This window comes from Lupinus angustifolius, chromosome LG15 (assembly GCF_001865875.1).
Source record: "Lupinus angustifolius cultivar Tanjil chromosome LG15, LupAngTanjil_v1.0, whole genome shotgun sequence".
Classification (NCBI taxonomy): domain Eukaryota; kingdom Viridiplantae; phylum Streptophyta; class Magnoliopsida; order Fabales; family Fabaceae; genus Lupinus; species Lupinus angustifolius.
The window spans coordinates 18,426,889-18,453,356 of record NC_032023.1 but is presented as its reverse complement, the minus strand read 5'-3'; the positions used below and the strand labels follow the sequence as shown (position 1 = coordinate 18,453,356).

Genomic DNA, 26,468 nt, shown 5'->3' with positions numbered 1-26,468 from the left:
TATACAGTTCAATTCTTCATCCAGTGTGGTTTTACACTCGGGGATGGAAATATATATAGAGCTTGGAAATCGTGCACGGAGTCCACGACATTGCATGGATCTCGTGGACCTTATCCACGACATTGCCATGAAAGTCGTGCATGTGGTCCACGACTTACAAGGACCTGACACATGGCAGGGAAATCGTGGATGGGGTCCACGACTTTCCAGGGAAATCGTGGATGGGGTCCACGACTTTGCCAAAGTCGTGGATGGGGTCCACGAGATCCACTAAATTCTACCCCAATCCCGTAAATAATTCAAAACGTACCCCAAAGCTGGGATAGTGTAGTCAAACTACATTATCCCAGTAATTTTCCCGAATTTTACATGACTCTCTCATGAGACATCCACATGACCCGTCCTTTCTTAATTCGTCAGTAGTTTGGAGCCTAGGCTTCAGAGGCCCTACCTCCCTAAGACACCCTTACCCTTTGCTACAATTATTATCCACGTCATACCATGTCATTAAGATGTAACAAAATCAATATATAAAAATCAATTTAGGCTGAAAAAAATGGTGGATTAAGTATTCATGTATAAAAATTTATACATAATTAATATATTATCTCATATTTATTTTTATTACTTTACTTGAAACTGTTGATACACTGATAATATAATAATATTTTATATTGTTATTGTATATATTTTTTCTCATAAAATATTGTTATACTTATATGCATGGTTATTATAAAAATTTAATTAATATTTAATATATTTTTGTTATTTATTTCTATTATTTAAGAATTTATTTAAAATTCAACTATCATTAAATTTATAAAATGAATAACGTAATTGTATATACATATAATGTATGAGTTTTATACATTATTAATGTATCATCTTATCATTTATATTTAGTCATTATTGAATATGTATAAATTAAAATACTAACATAGAGTGTAAAATCTATACACTGACAGTGTAAAAATTTATACACATGCACTTTATCATCACTGTTTATTTGGATTACCTTCTCTGAAAATCAACAATAATAAAAAATCAATGGTGATAATACAATAATAGTGTATAAAACTCATACACTGACAGTGCATACATATTTTTCAGTTTCTAATATACATCGATCATATAAATAATATTTGAACTTGCTTAAATAATATCACAATTATTATAATAGAAAAAATGAATGGTGTTATGGGGAATTGGAAGGCCACCGAATTGAACCAATAGGAGTGGGTTTCTTAAAAGCAGCAAAAGGGGGAGAGAGAGATCACTAGGGCTGATACCTTCCCAAAAGGACATAACAAAAGAGTATTCATTTGACTGCAGTCTTATCAATTAGTCAATAATTTCGACATGCATGGTTCGAGAACGCCGTTTAGCATCCACAGGTGGTGACGTCATCACAAAGCTCATATTCATCCTCACATCTTCTATTCCACACTTTGTATTATTATATATGTTATGAGTTGTAATTTATTTGAGAAATGTTTAATAATTAAATTAAATATTATTTTAATCAATTACAATCGAAATCATATAAAGTTACATAAATTATAAGACAATTGATATACCATGATACTCATACTTATGCTCATACTTATATTCATACTTATGCTCATACTTATACTCATACTTTGTTTTCTTTCCAATTAAATGATAGAAAATAAACTTATCTTCTCCTTTTTTCTCCTCATCTTTTCTTTCCTTTCATTTTCAATGGAACCAAACATAGCCTAAGGCCTTATTTGATTGGGTTGAAAAGTGAAGGAAACAAAAAAAGGGAAAAAAAGAAAGTGGATGAATTTAAATATTTTCACTTATTTGGTTTACAAAAAAAAAAAAAGCAGGAAGGAAAGAAAAATATTGTGTTACCCTACCAAAAACTTTTCTACCCCATTGTGGAGAAAAAATAATGAGAAACCAATCATCAATGTAAAATTATAATTTTACCCATAAAATTATGGATGATGTACTATCGTGTTGAGTAAACAAATATAATAGATTGATCTTGAAATTTGTATAAATAACATTTTATTTAATTAATTTTAATACAAATATATTTTTATACATTATTACTTGTAAAATTATTTAATTCTAAAATAAAAGTACATATTTGTATTTCTTTAATTAAAGATATTTATGTCATTTTGTCACATCATATACTTTCTTTAGTCCCTCTATTCTTTCTTTTCCATTCATATTAAATAACTAAAAAATCATTCTACTTTTTAGTGTTTCTTTCCAACCACTTTCATTCTTAGTGTTTCTTTTCTCTAATTTTCTCATACAAACCAAACATAATGTAAATTGTGTTACATACCTTGTTTCAAGTTAATATAAGCATTTTGTATTAATTAAGAATCTTTATTATTATGGATATTTTTGTTTAGTGCAAGAAACAAAATACCTTAAACTCCATAAAAGCTGAAGTTACGTATAGCTCGTGTTTAGACCAGTTCTTTGCTTGTTGCTTTTGTTAGGGGAGAGACAACACACTCAATCAGTCTGCAGAAAATTTTAACTTCAGTTAAGTTAACACTGTTCATCCCTTTTCAAAATTTTGCTTCTGTTCATTCCTTTATTTAATTTAGAGAATTTGAGATCAGAAGAGGGATAAATGGTCGAAATAAACACACCAAAACTTCTTTCTAAAATAGTTGAAATGTATGGATTATTGATAACTTTATAGAATTTTATGTGTCTCGAGTACAATACTCCTTTTAAGTAACTGCCAATGTAAGATTATCCATTTTAACATTTAGTGTAAAATCTATACTGGTATTATATAAATATACTATGTTATCTACGGTTTATTTGGATTATCTTTTTTTTAAAAAGTCGATCATAATTAAATATCAATGATAAATGATACAATAACAGTTTATAAAACTCATCCACTTTCGTGCATACGTCTTTTTCCAACAAAAAGTATGTACACAATTCGGGTCAATCTATTAAGTGAAAGAGTTAACATTCACTACATTTTATACATAAATTATACCTTGAGAAATATTAACGGGTCCCCCTGCTTAAAAGTTAAAACATCATTTTTAACATTCCATGAAAATGAGAGGTTTTCAAATTTGTTACATCTTACGTTTTACCCAATCAAACAAGGAAAAAAATACTTCTTTCTCACTTCTTATCCTTTTCTTATTCTCTTTCTCATATTTTTTCCTTCAGGCTTTCTTATATTCAAGAAAATAAATCACAAAAAAAGAAACTTTTATAGAAATAGAACTACTACTACTACGAAGACTATCTTTCTTAACATTTCATTGCTTATACAGATGGACTCGTCAGCCAAAGTAGTGCCGTAATAATCGCAAATGAAAGATATGTATATCATCAATGGGGCCTATGGAACTTTCGTATAATATGCTCAACAAATTAATGCATTCATGTCACTACATGATTGTGAGTACCGAGATAGTTATGCATTCTTCCATTTCTATTTGCTACTCTTACACCTAGGGATTAATAATATCCTTACCCATACACACCTAATCCAAATTTAATGGGAAAACCCATTATGACTAGGTTTAAATTTAGGTTTTACCTAAAATTAACTTTGAGGTTCGAGTTTGATATAGTTAATATTTTACTTCGAATTACACTGCACCCAATTAATATATGTAAAACTACAAAATTAGACATACATATTTATATATATATATATATAAATACATGTTTCAATGGGTTTCCGTTGGATTCGGGCTAGCCGAAACTTAATAGGTTTGAAGATTATAGCATTGTTTTCAACCCCACTTAATTTGGGTTCAGACTTTAGATTTCAGTGTTGAGTAAACACAAATCTAACTTCAATCCGCCTTCTTCTCATTCCTACTTTAACCTTAGTATTTTATACGAGAATAATTGAAGATACTATATAAAAAAATCTATATAAACCACATTTTATAGACCAACAATGTGTTATTCTTATTGTGTAAAACTCCACTAAATCTTTAGATAGACCAAAAGATTAAATGTTTTATTCATATGATCAATATTTATTATAATAGACAATCGAGGATCTCAATCGAGATTAATTCAAACAAGGGGTACACTTGGTTATAGCAAAAAAAAATGACACATCATATATAATGTGAGATATCAACTAGTTGTATAATTTTGACATTTTTTCCTTTCTCACATTGCCTCCATAATTTTCCTTTTTAATAAAAAAAGTTGGCAATTATGTAAGAAAGACATCAAAACAATATTTATGCTGAAACCAGTGGTACGTAACTTCATTTTATCTGTTGCCTGAAATAGCACTAATGGTTGGTGAAGTCGCATTCATTGTAAGTTCAGTAAAGAGAAAATGACAAATAAACTTGGTTGGGGAAAAAGAAAAACCCTCTTGGTATGAGAATTAGTTTTGTTATTGTAGGATGGGTTTTGAAATGATAATTTTTCTTTGGGGTCTGGTTGTTAAGATGTTGCCATTATTGGGGCACATGCCACGAACTTTGTTATTCACAAATTATATACATAATCCACAACAACCACGTACTTTGGGGCTAGGCAACATGAAATTAAGTATTAATAATTAATAAAATGACCAATCTAGTAGTTGTGATAGTTATTATTTTTATAATTTACATAAATTATCATGTGCAATGAGAGTCAAATACATAAAATGGCTTCTTAGTCAACAAATCATGAAGTTATGAGCAACAGCAAACATGTAAATAAAGGGAGAGAAATTCCCATACCATATGCAAGATCTTTAGTTAGTGTGCACAGGTTTTAAAATAAATCATAAACCTCATGTGAGACTGAGAATATCAAATTAACAATGTTATTTGAACAAGTTTATTAACTCCTCCTACAATAAATTAAATTATTTATATCTTTTGTTTTAATTTTAAAACCTAAGGTCAAAAACATGAATGAAGTTGCCTTATGTAACAAAGCGACTCAATGCACGAGATTTGAGAAAGATAAAAGATATAAATAACCTTAGCCTGCAAAAGTAAAGAGACTATTATATATTCTTATACTATCTTTCAATTCATATGCAATCTTGGGAGTTCTGAAACTGGTATTAAGTTTACATAACATCATCTATTAGTATAATAACATTAAGCACATGACTAATGAATAATCAGTGTTCAAATATCTTTTGATTTTGAATGGATTTTCCTCTCTGGCCAGATAGGATACTCATTCATTACTGGTAGGCACTTACCAAATAATCTCCTACCATATACTGACTCGTCCAATTCATGCCCAAACATGGCAAGGAACTTTGTTTTTGACATAATAGTAATAAACTTTTAGTCAAAGACAAACCCCATAAGTAGTAGGACACATTATTCTCAACTAATATTTGTTACAAGTAATCACATCAATTAGTGGAGTAGGACACAGACATAGATTAAAATTAGTGGTCGGTCATGTGTAATGCTTTGGCAAGAGGTTAAGATTTCAAGACATACAACATAAAATTAGCCATAGCCGCGCATGGTTGTGTTTCCTACATAGTGATTTGATTTGATAAATTGCATAATCATGGTCTGTGTCTATCAAAATTTTCATGACAAATTTTCACTGGGAAGTAGTAATTTAAGTTCACAAGTGCAAAATCTGATACCCCGTTTGTCAAAAGTAGTAATCCACTTTTTAGATTCAAATCCTTAATGAAAGTAAGGGTCGGAAATGAATTAATTATGGCATGCCCAATAATTTCTCTATAATCTTCACGGTTCATGAGTAATGACTTTAAATTCTACCTATAATTTGTAACCAACTACTCCAACTTCCTTCAATCATGCAGTCTACAAGGAAGGAAGAGCTGGGCCAAGAGATAAGTACCATTTTAGGCATTGTTTTGCATCTTCATTCACAAATTCCTTCTCCTATTTTTTTTTTGTGTTTGACAATATTTTTAAATGATTTGTAAGCTGTAAGTAAATGAACAAGATCAATTAATCAAAAATAATTCAGTTGCATTGTTTGGTTAGAACTATTTATTAAAAACTCTTTGACTTATAAATTATAAATTGATAAGTCAATTATAGTTTTATCGTCCATAAATGAAGATTTCTACACAGTTTTGCACCACCAGTATAAGTTAGTTTTATCATACACTTCCAATTCAACAAACTAACTTAGCAATCATAAGTTTATAGTATCTTACTTTTTAGTTTTTTTATCCTGCTTTTTAACTAATTATGCTAAACACCCGCATTTCAATTACTTAAAAGGAGGGGATTGATATGAGGTGGGGTCCTTGGAATGATGAATCTTAATTCTTTAATTTTTTCAACATTTGCCAAATACAAAGTTTCTAGGTGATGCAAAAATCAACATAAAATAAAATATATATTTTTCTTCTTTTTTGGCCTTATCTCATATTCCTCTTCTTTATGACTTGATTTTGCATATCTACCAACTTTTTGTAAAAAAATTAAGTTTAGTCATCTAACACGAGTTCAACTTCTCTCCAGTATTAGAATAGAGGATAAAAAAATTTTAAACTTTTTTTATTAGAAAATAACATATAATCATAACCGTTGAAATAATTGTTTTGCCACATGTCTTAATCTCATTTAGTACTAGACTCTCCAGTATTTCACGCAACTAATACTATCTTCACACACATCAATGTATGGGTTTGTGTTAACCTTTGCCATACCCTACTGCTGCCAAATTGCTTCAAGCTCTACGATGCTGAACAATAACTGAAGGAGTGGGCATAGATCTTGATCATTGGAATTGGTAAAAAAAAATATTCCTGAAATCAATTAATCATATGGTCGATATTGAATTGTATATCACATGTGTCTATCTACTGTACGTTATTTGGAGTAAGTATTTTAATATTTATATAGTCATAATGTTAAAGTTTTTTTACTCTTAAATAAAATACATAAATAATCAATAATATATCAACTATAAGATAATGTGATCCGATTCCATAGCTGACCATAGAGTCTATTCCAAAATGAGGAATCGTATCATGATAGTTCAAATACAACCTATAGTAATTATTTTATACTGCAAAGTACATAGAAAATCAGAACCTGTCTTAGAGATCATTGAATCTTTTTAATAGGTATGGACCTCAAAAGTACTTGTGGTCCTAGAATTAGTTAGGTTGTTGGTTTTCATTTCTTTTTGGGTTTTTTAAAATGGCTTTGAGAGGTTTCTGCATGAGACAAGTTTGCCGCATTATATTTATTTAAAGTTAGTTATAATTTTGTTGTTAATATTCTGCTGTTGATAATTATATATTAAAGGATGTGAATGAGTGTTTAATAATGGTGCATGTATTAGCAAGTTGACTTATAGGAGCCTTAAAATATAGACTACATTTTGCATATATCTATAAATCACATGGGTTGATTGTCAAAAACACTATAATCTGATTGGTTCAGAGAGAATATACAAATAGAAAATTGCATGATAATGTTAATATGTATCAGTTGCTTATCTCATCTGTCATAAATCATGTTCTAGTATGATTGAATAAGATAAGCATCTTCTAGTTTTATAATTTTTTAGAAACTAGTCTCACTTTTGTCTTTCTCTTCTACAATAAAAGGGAAGTGTTCTGGTAAAAATGATCAAATCTGCATTGTTGATTATCATAATTATTTTTGCTTAAAGAAGAATACAAACTATTGAATCTAAATATGTTACTTTGAAGGATCTCAAGTCTTGTCTTATATTTCACATGCTGTTGACTGGAAAAACTAAGATATGAATCTAAAACGTGATTATGTTCAGATTACAACTAACAACTTCTAAAAATTATGAACATATTTATTGATGAACATATGGACATATTTTAAACTTATGATTAAACCAAGTAATTTAAATTATTTCTGCAATTAACATGTATGAAATAGATAAAATTACACATTGGTCTGTTTTTCTCAAATGCAATTCGGCATAGGTTTTGTTTTCATCTCATATCATCTATTAGGTTCTTACATTACAAAAGTATAAAATAGCAAGATTTCAAGCTCAAATGTAATCACATTTGCCCTCTCCATGCAACCAAAATATTTTAGAGTGTAATCATTGTCAATGTAAATATTTATACATAATTACTATAATTCATCACTTGGATTACTTGTTTTAAAGAGTCGGTAATGATTAAATATGAATTATAAATGATACGATGATAGTGTATATATACATTTTTTATTTATATTTTATTTTAAACTTAGGTTCATGATAGGCACAACTCCTCTTGCTTGCCCTTCGTTTGTAAAACTATTTTTTTACTAGTACCAAAAATAGAAAATGTTTTCTTGATATCAAAAGTTTGATGATGGACAAACCAGCTATTTGGGTTGATACTTAAAAGTTGAGAGCATAGGAATCATTCTTCATTGAACTCCTTAAGTCATGTACCACAACAAAACAGAAAGACAGAAACTCAGAAAGATTGTTAAACAACCCATTAGGGTAAAGACATATTTGGTTCTGTCCTTTTATTTTTCTTTGGTTGTTTATTTCCTATAAAACCAAGGATGCCTCAAAGGCCCAATTTTTAAAAAGGGCCTATTCCAAAAATAAAAAACTGAAGTTTGACATTATAAGGCCTTTGTTGTAAATCATATCAATTTCAGGTTAAGTAGGCCTGTAATTATTTATTTGGGGTTAAGTTGAACTTTCATCACCCAAAAAGAATAATTATTTATTGAGTATTAGAAGACATGTACTTCTTTATCCGAATTGTTCATACTCCAAGAGTTTTATTTCTTTGTAGCAAGTTGGCACACGATCTCTTAGTGGAGTTTCTGTAACAACATTGGAGGACAAAGTGAATCATGTGCATAGCATGAATATGACTGAAATATTACATGAACTCACACCTTTGAGTCATAATTCAATTCAGAAGAAAAAACATAACCACTACTCTCATACCTAACCATAGTACTCACTTTAGTCTAATACTTGATTTGCTGAACCACTTCTTTTCAATGATATGATTGTTGCTTGCATGTGTCAGTATGCACTCATCAGTGTACATAGGCAACAACTGAATCTAAATATGTCAAATTGACATTGTTTTGGGTTAATAGAAAATATATAACCTTAAAATTTTACCAAACCTGCTGAAACATTCATCAATTAGGATTGTGTTATTATCCGTATTCAAATCCTAAAAATCCTAAAAATAGTTACTCCTCTTAAGGGCCCTGTATATATAAACGTATATTACTGGACAATCCAGTACAGTTTTGTCAGTATATGCAAGGAATTTCACCAGCATTATCATTAACCTTAAATTGTTTTAAAAAAACTTGAGCCAATAAAGGCTGAGAATCACTCATAGTGCTGGTATGCATTATTATCTTATTTGAGCATGAAGATCCATACACTGTTGCAAGCCTTAGCCAATGGTCAGAACTTCACATGCTTGGCTCCTGGATCCCCCGGCAACCATATCTAACACAATTACAATATCCAATAGTTTATTGTAAAGGCTCAAACCTCAATGATTCATCTAGCACAATTATATTTATATTCCAAAACAGTAGAATTCAAGTGTAAAAAATTGCAAGTATGAGTGAGAACTTCTAGCATGGGAATTGTACCTTTTACATGTAGTTACTTGCTTCCAAACATGTTAATCACATTGATAAGCAGCAAGGGGCAACTGATATCAAAACAATATAAGGCACTTGGCATATAACAAAACAAACAAATTGGTTTTTTATCACACAAACATACGACTCGGAACGGCACAAAATTTACACACTACAGCTCCTTCAGCCACTTCATGAACTCGCTTACATATCATATTAGTACACACAGTCAGGTCTTGTAGTTTTATAAGTTTTAGCAAGCTTGAGAAAAAGTTCACTGAACATAAAAGACATGACAACATAAGACACAATAGTAAAAGACTAAGAGTTTAAGACAGCTTAGTGTGATAGTCTATCCACTCGAAATGCTTTCAGTTCTCTCCTCCAAGTTAATCTGCTGCACCATATCCTTGATTTGCACCACGAAATGATCCAAAACCTTTTAATCTATAGAGTGTAAAAAGTGCTACTATCTAGTTCTTGCACTTGATTTTTTCGACAGCTCGTGGAGCTGCAAGTTGGCACAAAAAATTAAACATTAATAAGATAAGCTGAGATTAAATTCTTTAATACTCATGGATATTTTGTGCAAAATTCCTAACATAGCTTTGGCTTCACTGTAAAGTGTAAATCAACAGAAGTCGAATGTAGGTTAAAAAATAATTGGAGAAGTAAAATAGCTTTAAGCCTTTAACTATGGTTCTCTCATTATGTTCTCCACAGATAACTTTGGTTCAAAAAATGAAATACAAAAACTAGAAACATTAACCCACAATCTGAGTTTACATTGAAATAATTAACCATGTGCTTTCACAAGACAATTTACCTTTATTGCTTTTCATTTCTTATATCCTACACTACTACCACCATTTTTAGACACTACTGGTTTTACTATTCAAGTAGATAATACTAACCTAGACCAATGGCATCAGAACTCTTCATGATCCTCATCCTCCTGCATGTTTCAATAAACATCCTGCAAATTTGTAGAAAAATGAAAAACACGCAACTACGTTCACACAAAAATTTGTACATTGGCAGTATGTCAACATTAAATTAATTAAAATTAAGCTGACATACATGCCTACAAATATATTTTGTATTTTTCATATTTGACCAAAAAATAGATTATAGCTTTAGCTCGTCAACTAGTTAGAAATGATTCCCCCAGAAGCTGATGCAGTCATGTAGCCTATAAGCATTTCAGTATTACAATTTGAAGTAATTCGGGAGCTCCTAAAAACTGTATAATTCTTCTACCATCATGAGTATAAAAATTGGCTCTCCCTCATAGCTTCCCCCAGAAAAAAAGATTTACTACTGAAATTTGTCCCCGATATTTAGAAATGACATTAAATTAGTCATAATGAGTTAAGAAAATTACATGAATAGATGATAGGAGTCATAGAACATGAAGGGTAATACAAGATGCTTGAGATTTTCAGTTATCATACACGCATCATCAAGTTTTTTTCCTTTTCCCCTTGCTCTATGATTCCTCATATACCCATGCATCAATTATATTACTCTGTACTATGTAGGGTTCAAAGTTGAAACTGACTCTATCTGATCCACAGGTCATAAACCATTCCTATGATATTATCTGGTAGGCTGCATTAATATGCATAAATAATTAATGGGTAATGTATACATTGTTATGGTTCATTTCACACTTCCCAGGCTGGCCAGAACCATTTCACACATTCATCAACTATGGAAGAAAATTGTTCGACATTTTAAGGTGAAATGAAAGGCAAACCTAAAGTCCATGAAGTCACTTTGTTGTGATCTATTCAATTGAGATTTTACCAGCTCAAGCTCAACTCAAGGAGAAAACAAACTCATTTTGTTAGTCAAACTCAGCTCACAAGCAACTCAAGCTCAGCGAGCCAGCCAGTTCATAACATGAAGACAATCACCAACTATTCAACCATGGTGGTCAAGGTCGACATGACGTTGGATTGGTGTCGCAAAATTGAGTTTTAAGACGTAGTCCTTTAGTAATAGGAGTGACCAACAAGGCACCAACTATGAAGTTCATTGCCATCCCTACTTATGAGCCTAAATATGCATTATTCTTTACACTCACTATTCAAACCTTTCTTGGATTTGTACAATTCTATGCAAAATCATTTTTCTACCATCCTTCAACATTCCTTCTCAGGACAAGCTAATATGAATAAATAAAAAATGCTGAAAGAAAAAACTTCACTAAAATATAAATTTGCTGTCTCTGAGGAATTTATTCTTTTTAAAGAAGTGCGGATAAAAAAGCGAGTACATAACAAAATTAGAACTTACTCCCAGGGAACATCACCAACAAGCATCCAGTCTCCATCTTTGTCCTCATAAGTAAGAACATATTCTGACCCATGAAGAAGATCCCTCAGTTTGGTTTCATTCATCAAATCCCTGCCCAGAGTTCCATGAGATCCACATTGACCTGAAACCACACCGAAACAAGCAGTAATTGGATCCAGGCAAACTGTCCGTAAATAATACAAAGGCGTAAATTTTCTCACATAAAGCTAATGTTTTCTTACTTATAGTAAAACAGCTGAACATTTTCTCTAGAGCAGAAGATAATTCTGGATATGCAGAGTAATTCTTCAAGTCTACTTTCCTTAAATAGGGAGCACCATCCATGCTGACTTTGATGAACAGTGCAATAGACCCCGGTTTACCATCTACTTCTTCAGTGTTCTTGGAATTAGTTGTCAATGAATTTTTCCTAAATGATCTTATAGGAGGCCACCCTACAACCTGAGCCCTGCCACACAACGAAGATTAGATGCCATTTCCATGGTTAACCCAAATGTAGTATGAATTGATCACTTCCAATTATCCACTTACTTGGTAGCCGGTGCACTGCTGTTATTATTTGCAGAACCATTAAGGCCTGGTTTGGTTTCATTAAGAGCAAGAGGCCTCTCGAGTCCAACCTTCCCTGTTGCTAATTCTTTCATTTTGGCTTGTTGAGCCGTAACACTCTCAAGCAAAGGACCAGGTTTTAATCCCAAGTTAGAAGAAGGCCTCGGTGAAAGTATCGTAGCAGTCTCAGAATTAACAACAAATTTCCCCTGCATGATCAAATATCCGAGACTTTTAGACTTTCAGTGTCTGGTCCCCAAGCATTTAAAAGTACATATCTTTCAAGTAAATTGGTATGTTACCTCTGAGAAACCATTCATGGCATCTGAGAAACCTCTTTTGTTGCCTAAAACAGCAATTTTTGCTGAGGAATGATGATCCTCGGACGAAGGGTGCAAAGGAAAAAGAGGCTTTTCATCGAATTGAGTTGAGCTTCTTAAGCAAAGATCAGAATCTCTTTCAGGTGACTGAGATCCTGGAAGGCCAAGCCTGAGTTCTGTGGCTTTCAGGTTCAGATTACTTTTACTCTCATCTGAGAATGAAGGAACTGAGCTATCCACAGAAGAACAATCAGATAACCCCATGTAGTTGTGTTCTTTTAGTTCTAAGCTCTTGAGACACACATTTTCTTTGGCTGTTGATGAAACCAACAAAATCACATTACTCTCCCCCTCCTCCCCTACGCCGAGCCTCGGCAGAGACATCAGAGTCGGAATTCAAAACAAAAAAGCTCCCAACTTTGGTATACCCTATCAAAGAATCAAACAACATCATGTTATATTGTTTACAAAGCAAAATGAACTTTTTGAGTAATCTCAATAATCATACATTACACACAAATGACACAACTACCTTCAAGGTTGGCAAACAATAAATTGAAACACACCTTGCCAAACTTGATTTATAAACAAGCTCAACAGATTATTCATTTCATAATTTCTACAATCTATTAAACTGAACTATACATTAGTTCCTAAAGGAAAGGAAAGAAAATAAAACCTTTGTTCACAACTTCTTTGCTTTGAGACAAAGATGCATGAAATTAGCAACAATGCTCAAGTATAGATTTTTAAATTGTGACAAAGCAAAGTGAGGAACAAGGGTTTGAGAGTTAGAATCAATGGTATAACATAAGAGACAAGACATTAATCATTCATAATTCATTGCACAGAGTATGAATACATTATATTAAGTAATAATTACTTTTCGGTGGAAAAGTTAAGAGACAAAGTTCCTAAAAATAACTGAAAGGGAATAAACCATAGTACATCAAGTAAGGATAAAAAAATACAGAGAGAAAACAAAGGGCAAGTAAAAAATTTGAAGTGGAGTGACTAAAAAGTAAAATAAAAAACAAATTTAAGAGAAATGCTAAGTGAAGAGAAATAAAACTGGAACTGAAAAAAGTTGAAAGACTAAGAACAATAACAAAAACTAATCAGTACCCTTCAAAAATAAGGATTGAAAGTTTGTGTTTTTTTAAAGATAAAGATTAATGCTTAAGTTGGAAAACATAGTTCAGTTACTTGGTTTAACCAACAACAACAAAAACAAGAGGAAACTTAGGAACTGAAGAAGATTACAACGTTTTACCAGAACAATCAGAAGATAAGAAAAAAAGATGAAGAGAAGAGAGAAGTAAGAAGGAGAATCCATTCAGTCCATTGGGACATTAAAAAAGGTAACAAAAGCTTATTTTCTGTCTGATGTGAAACTCCATGCATTAAAAATATACTACTTTAATAAAACAAAAGACACTGCTCTTTATGTAATTTATATTTGTTTTTTATGTTAAAACAAGATTTGCACTGTTGCCTTTTAACAAAGAAAAATTCTTGAACAATTACTCTTATGGTGCTACATGTATTGTTTATATTTAAATACGTTTCTTTAGCAACTTTGATTTTCACCCATTTCTCAAATACTTTAACTTCATCATCCATTTAAAAAAAAAGTACTTCTTCCTTTTCTTAGAAAGTTTTCATTTTTTCTTGACCAATGTCCATAATATTATCCTCTTCACATCCCATAAAGGTTCCTTTGATTTTTGTTATAATGATAGTTCCTATCAGTACTATTGTACATTCCATTTGTGGATCAACTCATAAATCTTCTCATAATTTCGATTTTACTCTAATATTAGGAAGAATATATATCAGGGTCAAAAACAATGTTACACGATTTATAATCAGTTCACATTGCATTTATAAAAAATGGAATTTGGTTGGTACATAGTAAAGGAATCTAAGTTTGCATAACTTGATTGACCTACATTAACAAATTTTGTAGGAATCTAACAAAATTGGATAACTTGATTGACATACATTATACAATTTAAGTTGTGCACACAATATTGTCGCTAATTTTTATTCAATTTGGTACTTTATTATCTAATTTTCAGCCATGCAATGCGCATTGGCATCACATCTTGTTGTCAAAATGGGGAAAATGGTGTTTGATTATAGCTAGCTTCGATCCAGTGGAAATTAATATCCTGGTTGAAAATTATATATTTGCATTGCATACCGGGGAATATTTTGGTGTGCCATGATGTGATCTTTATGGTTGGGTGGAATTATTCAATCTTCTCAAACGTTTCTTTTTTAATGTTATACATACTATAGATTTAATTAATTGAATTAAGATTGTGGAGATGGTTTCGTGTTATAAAGGAAGTTTCCTATATACTTGTGGATGTTCCCGACTTGGACTAAAATTGTCCTTAGTGTAAAGATTTTGTGGGAAACAAAAAAAAGAAATTTCAGTTGTGATTTGGGTCATTAATATACAAATCGATCCTTAGTCATATTTTAAGCTCATGGTTATCTTTTAGTTGAGTCCAAATTAGAGTTTATATGTTTGTTAGCACTCATGTTTATAAAAAAGCAACCCAAATAAAATGTTAAAAATGAAAATATATACTAACTTTGAAGAGATGTAACACTTTCCTAATGCCAATTGTTTTGATGGTGGAATTGACTTTTTAATTGCATTTCATTAATGTAGAAAATATGAATCAACAAAGTATTGTTGTAGTTTGTAAGATTATATTGGATTTCCAAGGTCAAGAGTTCAATTTTTAGGAGCGACAATTATTGGAAGAGATAATCACGAATCCTAAAATAATTAGTTTCTTATCCAAAAAGATGAGGAAATACCTTTAGTATACTAAAAAACAATCTATTAAATAAGACGCAAAATCACTACCTGAAATGTAATTATTTTACTTTGGTTTAAGATAGGTCTTGATAAGAACTAGTTTTTATTATTATGTCCATAACATTTTGGACACCTTGTTCTTTCATCAAAGGATGATACCCATCAAATGACAATGCTGCCGTGAAAATCTTTAACTTTATGATAAGGCACTAACCCAATGTAATCATAGTAGTATTCTTTTATTTTTCTTTCAATTTTTAATCTTTAATTAATATTAAAAAAGAAAGGAACATTGTGATCATGAGAGAGAAGAAAAAAACATGCCATGCTTAGCCAAATGTTGATATATCAACAATTTCAACTGCTCCACTCATTACCTTCCATATTTTAACAAAGGTGGCAATATTTTCCTTCTCCATTCACCTCCTTTTGTGTTATACATAATATGATAAGTTATACCAAATATACCCACACAAAGTCACATGCATAGCCACTATATGGATCCCACTTACTACTTTCTCGTGTGGTAAATCATAGTATTATTAGGTCCTTCATTTGCAATGTAAGGGCAAATAAGGAAATACAGAACCATAATATTTCATCATACACTCATTGATGGTTGAAAGTTTGAAATTGATGTTGTTCTCAACGTGGCCTTGCATTCTAGCACAGTTCAGTGAACTTGAAAACGACACATTTGATTAGTAAAAAAATAATGCATTAAAGTTGTCCAATAAAGTTATCCAAAATAGGAAACATATAAAAAAGGATTAGAATTTATTAAGCTTTTATTGAGAGGGTAAAGGTGTTTGGTCGGATTTCAAAATTGAAATCAATAGTGTATAAAGTACGTATATGGGTGAGGGTATTTCAATTGAATTTCTAATTTTAATATTTATAATATCACATATAATATTTCATTTATATTTTGTATATAGTATTTAACTATGTCACATTAAGCATTATATTTTGTATATAATATTTAACAGCTAGGCGATTTTGGCATGACCCAATTGAGTCTAACTCTTCTAAGCTAAAGATAACCAGACAGGCCATAAATAGCTCTTTGATCACGTTATGAAAGTGATCTCTCACTAAACTAATAACTTTTGAATGACTTAGCTTTATAATATATCATATTTTATTAGAGTAATAAAATTGTATCATTTATTCTCTATAAGCATTGTCATTAAAAAAAATTGTTTATAAAATTCACAAGTACCGAAAAACTTAAGGTTAATCTTAATATACTTTATTTTATTCACGACACTTAAATTAGTTGTTATTTTATTATCATTATTTTAAGATTTATTGACTCATTACAAAATGCAAATGGAAATGAGTATAATTTTTTATATATGTATATTACATTGAGTGGTCATAATTTTTTTTTTATCTTATACAATTGTTACTTCAAAATATTTAGTTAGATATAATATTTTAAAGTATTAAAATGATGATTTTCCAATAATTTCATTTAAAAGGAGTGAATAGTGAGAGGTAATGTTAAAATTTAAATGGTAAAATTTAAAATGATGATTTTCCAATAATTTCATTTAAAAGGAGTGCATTTCTTTGCTTTCTAACAAACATTTTAAAATGAATGGGCTGTAAATTAGCAACATTGACTCAATTTGACTTGTATTTTTAATGAAAGTTATATTCTCTTGGTAAATTAATAATTTAAGAAAGTTATTTTACTTTCATTTGACACAAAACTAATATAGTATTATGTAGTTTGAATTATTTAACATATTTCAATTTTAAAACTAATTAATTAGCATGATATAATATTTTATTTTTTAAATATCCACAGATATTAACCAATGTCTGATGGACCAAGAAAGTATATGTTAGTTTTCAAGAAAGATTAGAGTTTCATTTATAAGTGAAACTCTTGTTGAAAAATTTAGCTCTTTAATGGTATGAATATTCCTTAGTCAAATAAATTTAATAATGATAGTTTAAAAATTTATTCCAAAATATATAATTTTTTTTTTACAATGTGCATATATATACTAATTTTTTCTAAAAAGGGCGGGAAAGTTGCGGATTATTTTTCTTTAAAATAAAATTTCATTATCTCATTATAAGTAAATAAATCATTAACTGTCTCTGCATTTGCACGCTTTGTTGTTCAACCATGCAGACACAACATCATCAACACGCAAGGTTGTTCCTGCATGTTAATTGTGACATTTGTTATGAGCCGTTGGATCTTAGGTACCATCATCATATCGTCTTCGTTTTTCGGTAAACCACTATCACGCCATTCTCATGAGTTTCATGACAATAAATTATGTTTAATTATACAAGGAACAAATAAAGGAGGTCTTTAACTCTTTATTGTATAATAACAAATAGTTTGTAATTTTGGGATTTGTTTCCAATATTCAATAACTTCATTTATATTCTGTTTCACTTCACCTATTCAGAAACTATTGATGTAGATTTTGTACACAATTTAAGAAATATAAAATTAAATATAGTTTGATTAAAATAATTTTATTTAATGCACATTGAAAACTAATTAAAAATTGAGAATGTTAAAATTTCGATTCCTAGAAACTATATTTGTTGGAATAGACATTCACATATCCGGAAAGAGATTAGATGCTTATCCAAATAGGTGAGGAGATGCTCTTAGTACTACCAAAAATTAAATACGAGTATAATTAGAAAATAAAATATAAATTTATATTTGAGTTTCTAAAATGATAAAAGATTTAAAATAATATGAAAAGTTAAAACAATAAAAGATATAATCCATATAATAAGAAGAAGAAAATATGTTTAAGTCTTTAAGATTATATACACAATTTAAAAAGTCAATAAGTGAAGTAAAGTTTAAATATAATTTGACAAAAGTATTCGTATTAAACGTTCATAAATTTCCATAATAAACTCAACCACAATTCCAACAATCAATTTTTTTTGACAGAAAATCCATTAAGAAAATAAATACTAAGAGAAAACAATGCATTGAAAATTTTAAAAATTAGAGAAAGTGATTTCATCTCAATTTCACATGTGTATTAAAAGTTACAAAGTCCTAGTGGTGTGCAAATAAAATATTTTTTATCTAAACATATAAATATGAATGTAATATATTTAATTGAATTTATGGATGAATTTGAGATCAGAAGTTATCGATATTTAAGATGAGTTAGCATTTAAATCTATAATTGAATTGAATTTGGAAAAATAACCTAATTAATATTTAGGATAAAATTAAAAAAAATCACTCCGGTCACCCCTAACATAATATGCCCAATTCCCCTTAGCATGTATTGAATTCATTATCACTTTTCCAACTTTCAGTTACCCCAAGAGAGGTTAGGGGAGATTAACAATCGACCAGCCCAGAGATACTAACAATTACATTCATTTTATATATAAAAAGAAGTGGTTTCAACTTCCATCATGCAATAAAGTGATGACTACTACCCTCTTTGATTTTAATTTTAATTTTTTTTTCAAGTTATTATAGTTCTTTTTATGTTTTAGAAATGTAATACACATTTATATTTTCATTTTAACTATACCCTTATTTGTTTTTAATATTTTTCACTCACTCCTTTTTTATTATAAGTCATTTTAGACAGTTTCTATAGGCCTCCCAAATTGTCTTTACATGTTTGTTGGCTTTTCATTCATTTTTTCTAGTGTTGTACCAGACTGCGACCGGGGAGCCTCCAACCACCATGGGCCTTTCCTTCTTACATTGTTAGTATGGACCTATTCAGAAACTATTGATGTAGATTTTGTACACAATTTAAGAAATATAAAATTAAATATAGTTTGATTAAAATAATTTTATTTAATGCACATTGAAAACTAATTAAAAATTGAGAATGTTAAAATTTCGATTCCTAGAAACTATATTTGTTGGAATAGACATTCACATATCCGGAAAGAGATTAGATGCTTATCCAAATAGGTGAGGAGATGCTCTTAGTACTACCAAAAATTAAATACGAGTATAATTAGAAAATAAAATATAAATTTATATTTGAGTTTCTAAAATGATAAAAGATTTAAAATAATATGAAAAGTTAAAACAATAAAAGATATAATCCATATAATAAGAAGAAGAAAATATGTTTAAGTCTTTAAGATTATATACACAATTTAAAAAGTCAATAAGTGAAGTAAAGTTTAAATATAATTTGACAAAAGTATTCGTATTAAACGTTCATAAATTTCCATAATAAACTCAACCACAATTCCAACAATCAATTTTTTTTGACAGAAAATCCATTAAGAAAATAAATACTAAGAGAAAACAATGCATTGAAAATTTTAAAAATTAGAGAAAGTGATTTCATCTCAATTTCACATGTGTATTAAAAGTTACAAAGTCCTAGTGGTGTGCAAATAAAATATTTTTTATCTAAACATATAAATATGAATGTAATATATTTAATTGAATTTATGGATGAATTTGAGATCAGAAGTTATCGATATTTAAGATGAGTTAGCATTTAAATCTATAATTGAATTGAATTTGGAAAAATAACCTAATTAATATTTAGGATAAAATTAAAAAAAATCACTCCGGTCACCCCTAACATAATATGCCCAATTCCCCTTAGCATGTATTGAATTCATTATCACTTTTCCAACTTTCAGTTACCCCAAGAGAGGTTAGGGGAGATTAACAATCGACCAGCCCAGAGATACTAACAATTACATTCATTTTATATATAAAAAGAAGTGGTTTCAACTTCCATCATGCAATAAAGTGATGACTACTACCCTCTTTGATTTTAATTTTAATTTTTTTTTCAAGTTATTATAGTTCTTTTTATGTTTTAGAAATGTAATACACATTTATATTTTCATTTTAACTATACCCTTATTTGTTTTTAATATTTTTCACTCACTCCTTTTTTATTATAAGTCATTTTAGACAGTTTCTATAGGCCTCCCAAATTGTCTTTACATGTTTGTTGGCTTTTCATTCATTTTTTCTAGTGTTGTACCAGACTGCGACCGGGGAGCCTCCAACCACCATGGGCCTTTCCTTCTTACATTGTTAGTATGGGAAGAGTCACAAGTGAGACACCACGTCTTGAACTAAAACCTTAAGGCTTAGTTTCATGTGTCTTTCCTTCTTATAAACTCTTTCATTCCTCTCCGCATATCCAATATGAGATTTCACATTTGAATAAACCCAACCCATAACATTGTTATGTACCTCAACTCAAATTTTATATGGGATTTGGGCCTTTCGCTTTCAAGATTATTATAAGTTTAGTTCGTATACAATGGATGTGACCAATAAAATGTTGGAGGAATCTTTTATACCCAAAATTAAAGAAATATTCACGTCAACCTATTCCTTTCTTAAATCAAATACATGTTGGTTAATGTTAACTTGTTAATATGCAGAATAATGTTTATGTCTGCAATAATAACTTTTAAGTAAGCCAGGACACAACTATTTTTGGTTTAATATAAAGTATATGATTACCTTAATTCATCAAATAATTACAAGATGAATAGATTATTACTTTCTCATGGTATAGTGCTTCAAGTCCAACTCAGGGAACTCAAATGTAAAGTTAAGAATAACATATTACTATATTTCAAATATCAACTAAAAGTATTTCCTCGGATAACATTTTAGTTTAATTTCTTTGTTTGATAAATACATGGATAAGCCAAGTTTAAATGTATTAAAGTGCATAAAAGAAGTATTAACGGAGAAAGAAAAGGTAATTTCGTGCAGTAAAATTTTCGTACACATAATTATTATGTAAAGGTCGTGTTAAAATCATTAGAGAAGACTTCACATAAGAAAATTAAAAATTTATTTGTACCTTCACGACTTTACGGTAAAAAAAAAGTGCAAATTTGCTTCCTTAATTCACTCCCTTAAGGTCACCCGTTGTAATCAAAAGCTGTCATAGTATTAATATCATCATATAAATATATGTTACAACTGTTGGTTTATTAATTAAAAATCACAAATTAATGGAACTATATATATATTATACTATATTTAAAATTTAATACAGAATGTAATAAATAATTTTATTATCCTAAATGAGCAAAACAAAATTTTATAAGGTAACATATAGCTTACTAGTTACCCTAGACGAACTTCATTCACCAATTTCTACATGACCTATACAATTTACTAGAAAAGAAAAAGAGTCTGTCATTGTGAAAGGATTACAAAGCAAGTGATACTGCAGAACATTGAATGATGCAGAACCCTTGTTTTTTAAAGGAACAAATAAGGAAAAATGGGCTCCCAACTTATTAGTTCTTGGTGTCTCCACCAATCATCACTTACGAATTAGATTTTAGAGAGGAAGAAAAAGAAGATAAAAACGTGAGAGTCATGAAATATATGTCTGATATGAGTAAAGCATTCTTTTTCAATTATTTCCTCTTCAAAACTCAATTCGCAAATATATGCTTTATGTGCTGTTCCAAGAACCAAATGGTGCTTCTTGTGCACTTGGATTTTGATCCTTTCATCCATTAAAAGGTTGATGTGGGCATGCTATTGCAACGAATTTTGGGACTTCATCCCCTGGCATCATCACAGGGAAACTTTGCCCTTGGTTCCTTTTCATCATCTGCACACAACACAACAAAGTTCCATTAGTTCTTCGGTCACAACAACAATAACAAGTAACAACCAAGAATAATACTATTAAAGATTTTGGTAGTAAAAACGTGAATAAGAAAAACTAAAAAAATCAGTATCTTACTGTGAGATTGGTAAATCAGTGAAAATTAGATTATAATTTCAACCAGTTTTTGCTTGAATATGTTTAAAAAAAGTATATGTTTTAGAATAATCTTTCTCGTTTGAATTGTGTAATAAAAATCGCTTTTTTTACATTAAGTTACAAATGGCTATTAAGTTGAGTTTGATGGGAGAGAAGTGATTTATTTACCACGATAGGCAACACTGGTTTATGATGATCATGAGAAGTTAAATCTGCTTGTATATGATGAAGGTTGATAAGGCCACAAGATGAAAACAAAGATTTGAGCTTTTCCCAATGTAAATAGCAACAAAAGAAGGAACAAATAAACAGTAACAAAGCAACGAGAAGGGATAAACCCAGAGGAAAAGCAAGAGATACATGATTCGATGAATCCTCAATACCCATTTTTTGTTATGTGGTGTTTTTGTTCTCATTTACCTGAATGAATGAATGAAATCATAGTAAGAACAAGATTTAATAAGAAATAAATTAGGTAATTGAGGATGGTGCACTTACTAGTGAGTGGAACCTGACATTATTTGTTAATGTGACTTTAGGATATGAGTGGGTGGTGGTACATTTTCCGTTCGGTACGGATAAACATGGTTCTATTTATAATGTTTGTTCCATGCCATTCTTTCAAATATAAAAAAGTGCTGAGAAAAGAGATAGATAAAAAGGATTCAAAAATGTGTAAACTAATGTTTTTATAATATTACCAAAATTATAAGAACTAAGAGTTAAAAACTAAGCAGTTTCATTTTATCAATATATATATATATATAAGGTATTGGTTTAGTGGTGTAATATCTCGATAAATATATAAGATGATAAAAGAAAATCAAGAATTTGATTTATGTGAGTGAAACTTGTTGGGAATGACAACCACATGCCCTGAAAGAAAATAATTTCTTACAAAAGGTGATGAAATATAATCCTCATAATTTTTTTAAGAATTATATGCTATATGTACTTTTTTTTCTTAACATGGGAGTTTAAATTTACACACATTTTTACTTGTTAGGCCTCCTTTTTATCCATTTGCTTCACAGTAGATATTTTTTAATTAAAATTTGACATGAAATAATATCTTTTGGTTTGTTTCATCCCAAAAAACTTTAACACTTCATAATCTTCTCAATTTATAAATAAAAAATTCATTTATGTTCTGTCTTTATCCTAGTTTTGGATCAAATACATAAAATTGCATTATATAAATAAATTAATTATATAACCCAATTCATGACTCAATTAGACTAACATAGCATGCATGACTGAATTAGGCAAGATTCATGCTACTAGTTCATCTTCTCTTTATCTTATTGGCGATGATGTAGCTATGTTGGACAATTAAGTTGGTACCTTACCCTGTTATATACCGTAACTTAGATTCCAACATGATATGCACCACTTTTGCTTATAATTTATATTCACTTCAAAACAATTGCAATTTTGTTTTTAGTGGGTTAATTTGTAAATGTGAAGTTAGAGAGTGCCCTTTATTAGAATAAGATTGCTTAATTTGTTACGTGCAATGCAATATAATCCAGTATATGCATTCACAATTCCCATGGAATTAAGTTTAATCGGGAAATATAGCAAACATGTTATTGGAAGTTGAAAACATACATATTTAGAATAAATTTTTTATTCCCCGATAAGTCATTAGTCTAGTGGTGTAAGACTTCATCGAATCTCCAAGGTCGATGATTCGATTTCTGAAAGTGACGCTTGTTGGGAGAAACAAGTCACGAACCCAAAAGATTACCCATGAACCCCAAAGGGATTAGCCACGAACCCAAAAAAGTGAGAGATACCCTGATGTACAAAAAAATTATGATATATGTCCTCTTTTTTTAATTTTCGAATTATTTTTATAAAAAATAGTTAGATAGAACATATGTAATAAATTTATAATAAGTAAGATAAATCTTATTTCTAATATGATGAGATATTTTAATTAAAATTTTCTTGGTACTATTCATTGAAATTAACTTTTTCAGCGGATAGTTTTTGCATACATATCCTCAAATTGAAATCCTAAAGAAAATACAGAATGTTCTACTTTAACTACTCACCCTTGGTTTGGTTGGTAACTAATGCTATGGGAATTAAAAAAAAGTTAAAACTGTAATCAAACTTTGTCTTAATAAAAAATTAAAATTAAGCTTATTTTTATATCATATTGACATATATTTGTTATGGTAAATGGAATTTATTAAAAGTGGGTACCAGAAGTACACCCAGATGACAAAAAAGACAGTACAAAGGAAATGCAAATGATAAGTGCTAACACATTTAAAAAAAATTATATTGAAATTTTAACAAATTTTACAAACAGTGGAATTGCTTTGTGTTGTTTATAATGATATGACCCGGTTGGTTTGAGTGTTTGACATTAAAATCTTAAGATAATATAAACTAAATTCACTGTTTTCTGCCTGGTCCATTTAAAAGGAGTAGTTAGGTCTCTGTCACCATCAAAAAAATTGGAACCCAATGGTGGAAGGCATTATAATGTTATTTTGGCCGATAAAGCATTATAATTTTGAGCATAACATGTCAAAACTAAATTGCCACAAAATTTTAATTTAAAACTTAGGTGTGTTAAATGTCAATGGCTCCTTGTGATCAATATAGTCCTCAATTTTATTTACATATCACCCACCAACAAAAAAATTATGTCAATTGTGAGATTATTTATACACAATACTTTCTTATAAGATATGATCTGAATTCTCACAACATGAACTAAGTTTTTTATGTTTGTACCACATTCCATAACTAGGAAGGTTGAAATACAAAGATAGAACCATTAAGTAAGCTTTTGATGGTTCATCTTGAAAATATTGTTCTAAGGGTTTGTACTTGTTAGTGGTAAAAGTATTTTCACCCTCAAGTAAGTGAAAGGGACACAAAAATGAGTGAAGCAAAGGTAAGAGAAAGAGTGATTAGTGCTTAGATGTAGAATACTTCCATAGTTTTATTAGGTTAGGATCCTCTTCAATATCGGAATATGATAGGGAAAAACTTTAATAATTTCAATTTTGTTAAAAATAATTAATATTTGGACCATTAAAAAATTGTGCATACAACATGTCAAGATCTGTATGTAGTATTGTACTTTTAGGTAATGAAGAGGATGTAAGAGAGAAAGAAAAGTGGGATAGATGAGAGAAAAAGAAAGAGTTTGTAATTGAGTTTAGAGAGATTGAATGAGAAAATAAATATACTTGCATTCACCAAATACCTCAAGGAAATACAATCTAATATACTACTTTCTCAAACTGTTTTAACAACTTTTAATTACTTACTATATGGTAACTTTCAACTAACTCTATCTAACTCTATTGATTACACTAATTAACAAATCTCCCATTTATAGGTGCGGATTCCCCATGTCCACTTTGTAGCACACCAAGTGGGTGCAGTGTGGTTCTGGCAGGCCCTTTGGTGCAGTGCAGGTGGTTCATGATATGGGTTGAGTTGGACTAGGTTGGCCCACCAGTCTGGGTCTTCAGAACTATTCCAAAATAAATACAATAAGAAGTTAATAATAAATTATAATCTTCGAAAATAAATTGTGTGTATTTTTTATATAAATTCTTCCCGGTCATCCTCAACAATAAGAAGTTATTTCCTTTCTTCTCAGTCATACTCAATAAAGAATGGAATGGCTGTTCAATTGTTTGATTAGAAAGGAAAAAGAAGAATGTATATTTGTGAAATAAGATAATACACCAAACACATAATTGAGGAAAGAAAGGAACAGTCTTTAGATTTAATATGTTAACTTTGATCAAGTAAGTGTTTTTTATACGATGAGTAAATCATTATCATTCATATATTAAGCATCATTCATTCTTGTTCTTTGGTATTCAAAGGGGATGGTCGGTATCGGATGTTCGAGATAGTGGAGGAGATCATAAGTCTTGGTCGGAATGTTGTGTGGACTCGTTGGGGGAGGTACATGAAAAGGTTATCTGACGACTAAGTTAGTAAGAGTTTTAGAGACCAAGTAGTTTTAGAGAGAGAGAGTAAATAAGAGAGAAATTAGAAAATAACAATAAGTGTAGCAATAAATGAGAGAATGAGAATTAATTATACTTATTGTGTGAGATCTTCTATTTATAGAGTTTTGGGGATGATG

The 26,468-nt window shown here is 29.9% G+C and overlaps 2 protein-coding genes across 7 annotated transcripts; both read right to left on the bottom strand.

Moving 5' to 3' along the window:
• On the bottom strand, window positions 9,637–14,141 carry LOC109328394 (auxin-responsive protein IAA8-like). 5 transcript variants are annotated; one of them, XM_019561839.1, is made up of 7 exons: window positions 14,022–14,141; window positions 12,731–13,177; window positions 12,411–12,637; window positions 12,101–12,327; window positions 11,859–12,000; window positions 10,472–10,533; window positions 9,637–10,068 (listed from the first exon to the last, which is right to left on the bottom strand). In XM_019561839.1, the coding sequence occupies exons 2-7, from the start codon at window positions 13,130–13,132 to the stop codon at window positions 10,031–10,033; spliced, it is 1,098 nt and encodes a 365-aa protein (XP_019417384.1). In that variant the 5' UTR covers window positions 13,133–13,177; window positions 14,022–14,141; the 3' UTR covers window positions 9,637–10,030. The 5 variants fall into 5 exon arrangements, with proteins under 5 accessions (XP_019417384.1, XP_019417387.1, XP_019417383.1 ...); XM_019561842.1 differs by having other exon boundaries at window positions 14,012–14,131; XM_019561838.1 differs by lacking the exon at window positions 14,022–14,141 and adding an exon at window positions 13,428–13,545.
• Window positions 21,795–22,933, bottom strand: LOC109327835 (uncharacterized protein At5g65660-like). Of its 2 annotated transcripts, none has more exons than XM_019561007.1 (3): window positions 22,835–22,933; window positions 22,505–22,756; window positions 21,795–22,180 (listed from the first exon to the last, which is right to left on the bottom strand). In XM_019561007.1, exons 2-3 carry the CDS (start codon window positions 22,721–22,723, stop codon window positions 22,076–22,078), a joined length of 324 nt encoding a protein of 107 aa, XP_019416552.1. In that variant the 5' UTR covers window positions 22,724–22,756; window positions 22,835–22,933; the 3' UTR covers window positions 21,795–22,075. The 2 variants fall into 2 exon arrangements, with proteins under 2 accessions (XP_019416552.1, XP_019416551.1); XM_019561006.1 differs by having other exon boundaries at window positions 22,505–22,755; window positions 22,831–22,920.

What these genes read in the sequence shown, in the direction of transcription:
- LOC109327835 (XM_019561007.1), bottom strand. Translation starts at nt 22,723, where the DNA reads ATGGGTATTGAGGATTCATCGAATCATGTATCTCTTGCTTTTCCTCTG. An exon ending in AACCAGTGTTGCCTATCGTG is followed by an intron (nt 22,181 to 22,504) that starts GTAAATAAATCA and finishes TGTTGTGTGCAG; the next exon opens with ATGATGAAAAGGAACCAAGG.
- LOC109328394 (XM_019561839.1), bottom strand. Translation starts at nt 13,132, where the DNA reads ATGTCTCTGCCGAGGCTCGGCGTAGGGGAGGAGGGGGAGAGTAATGTG. An exon ending in CCATGAATGGTTTCTCAGAG is followed by an intron (nt 12,638 to 12,730) that starts GTAACATACCAA and finishes TTGATCATGCAG; the next exon opens with GGGAAATTTGTTGTTAATTC. An exon ending in GTTGGTGATGTTCCCTGGGA is followed by an intron (nt 10,534 to 11,858) that starts GTAAGTTCTAAT and finishes ACAAATTTGCAG; the next exon opens with GATGTTTATTGAAACATGCA.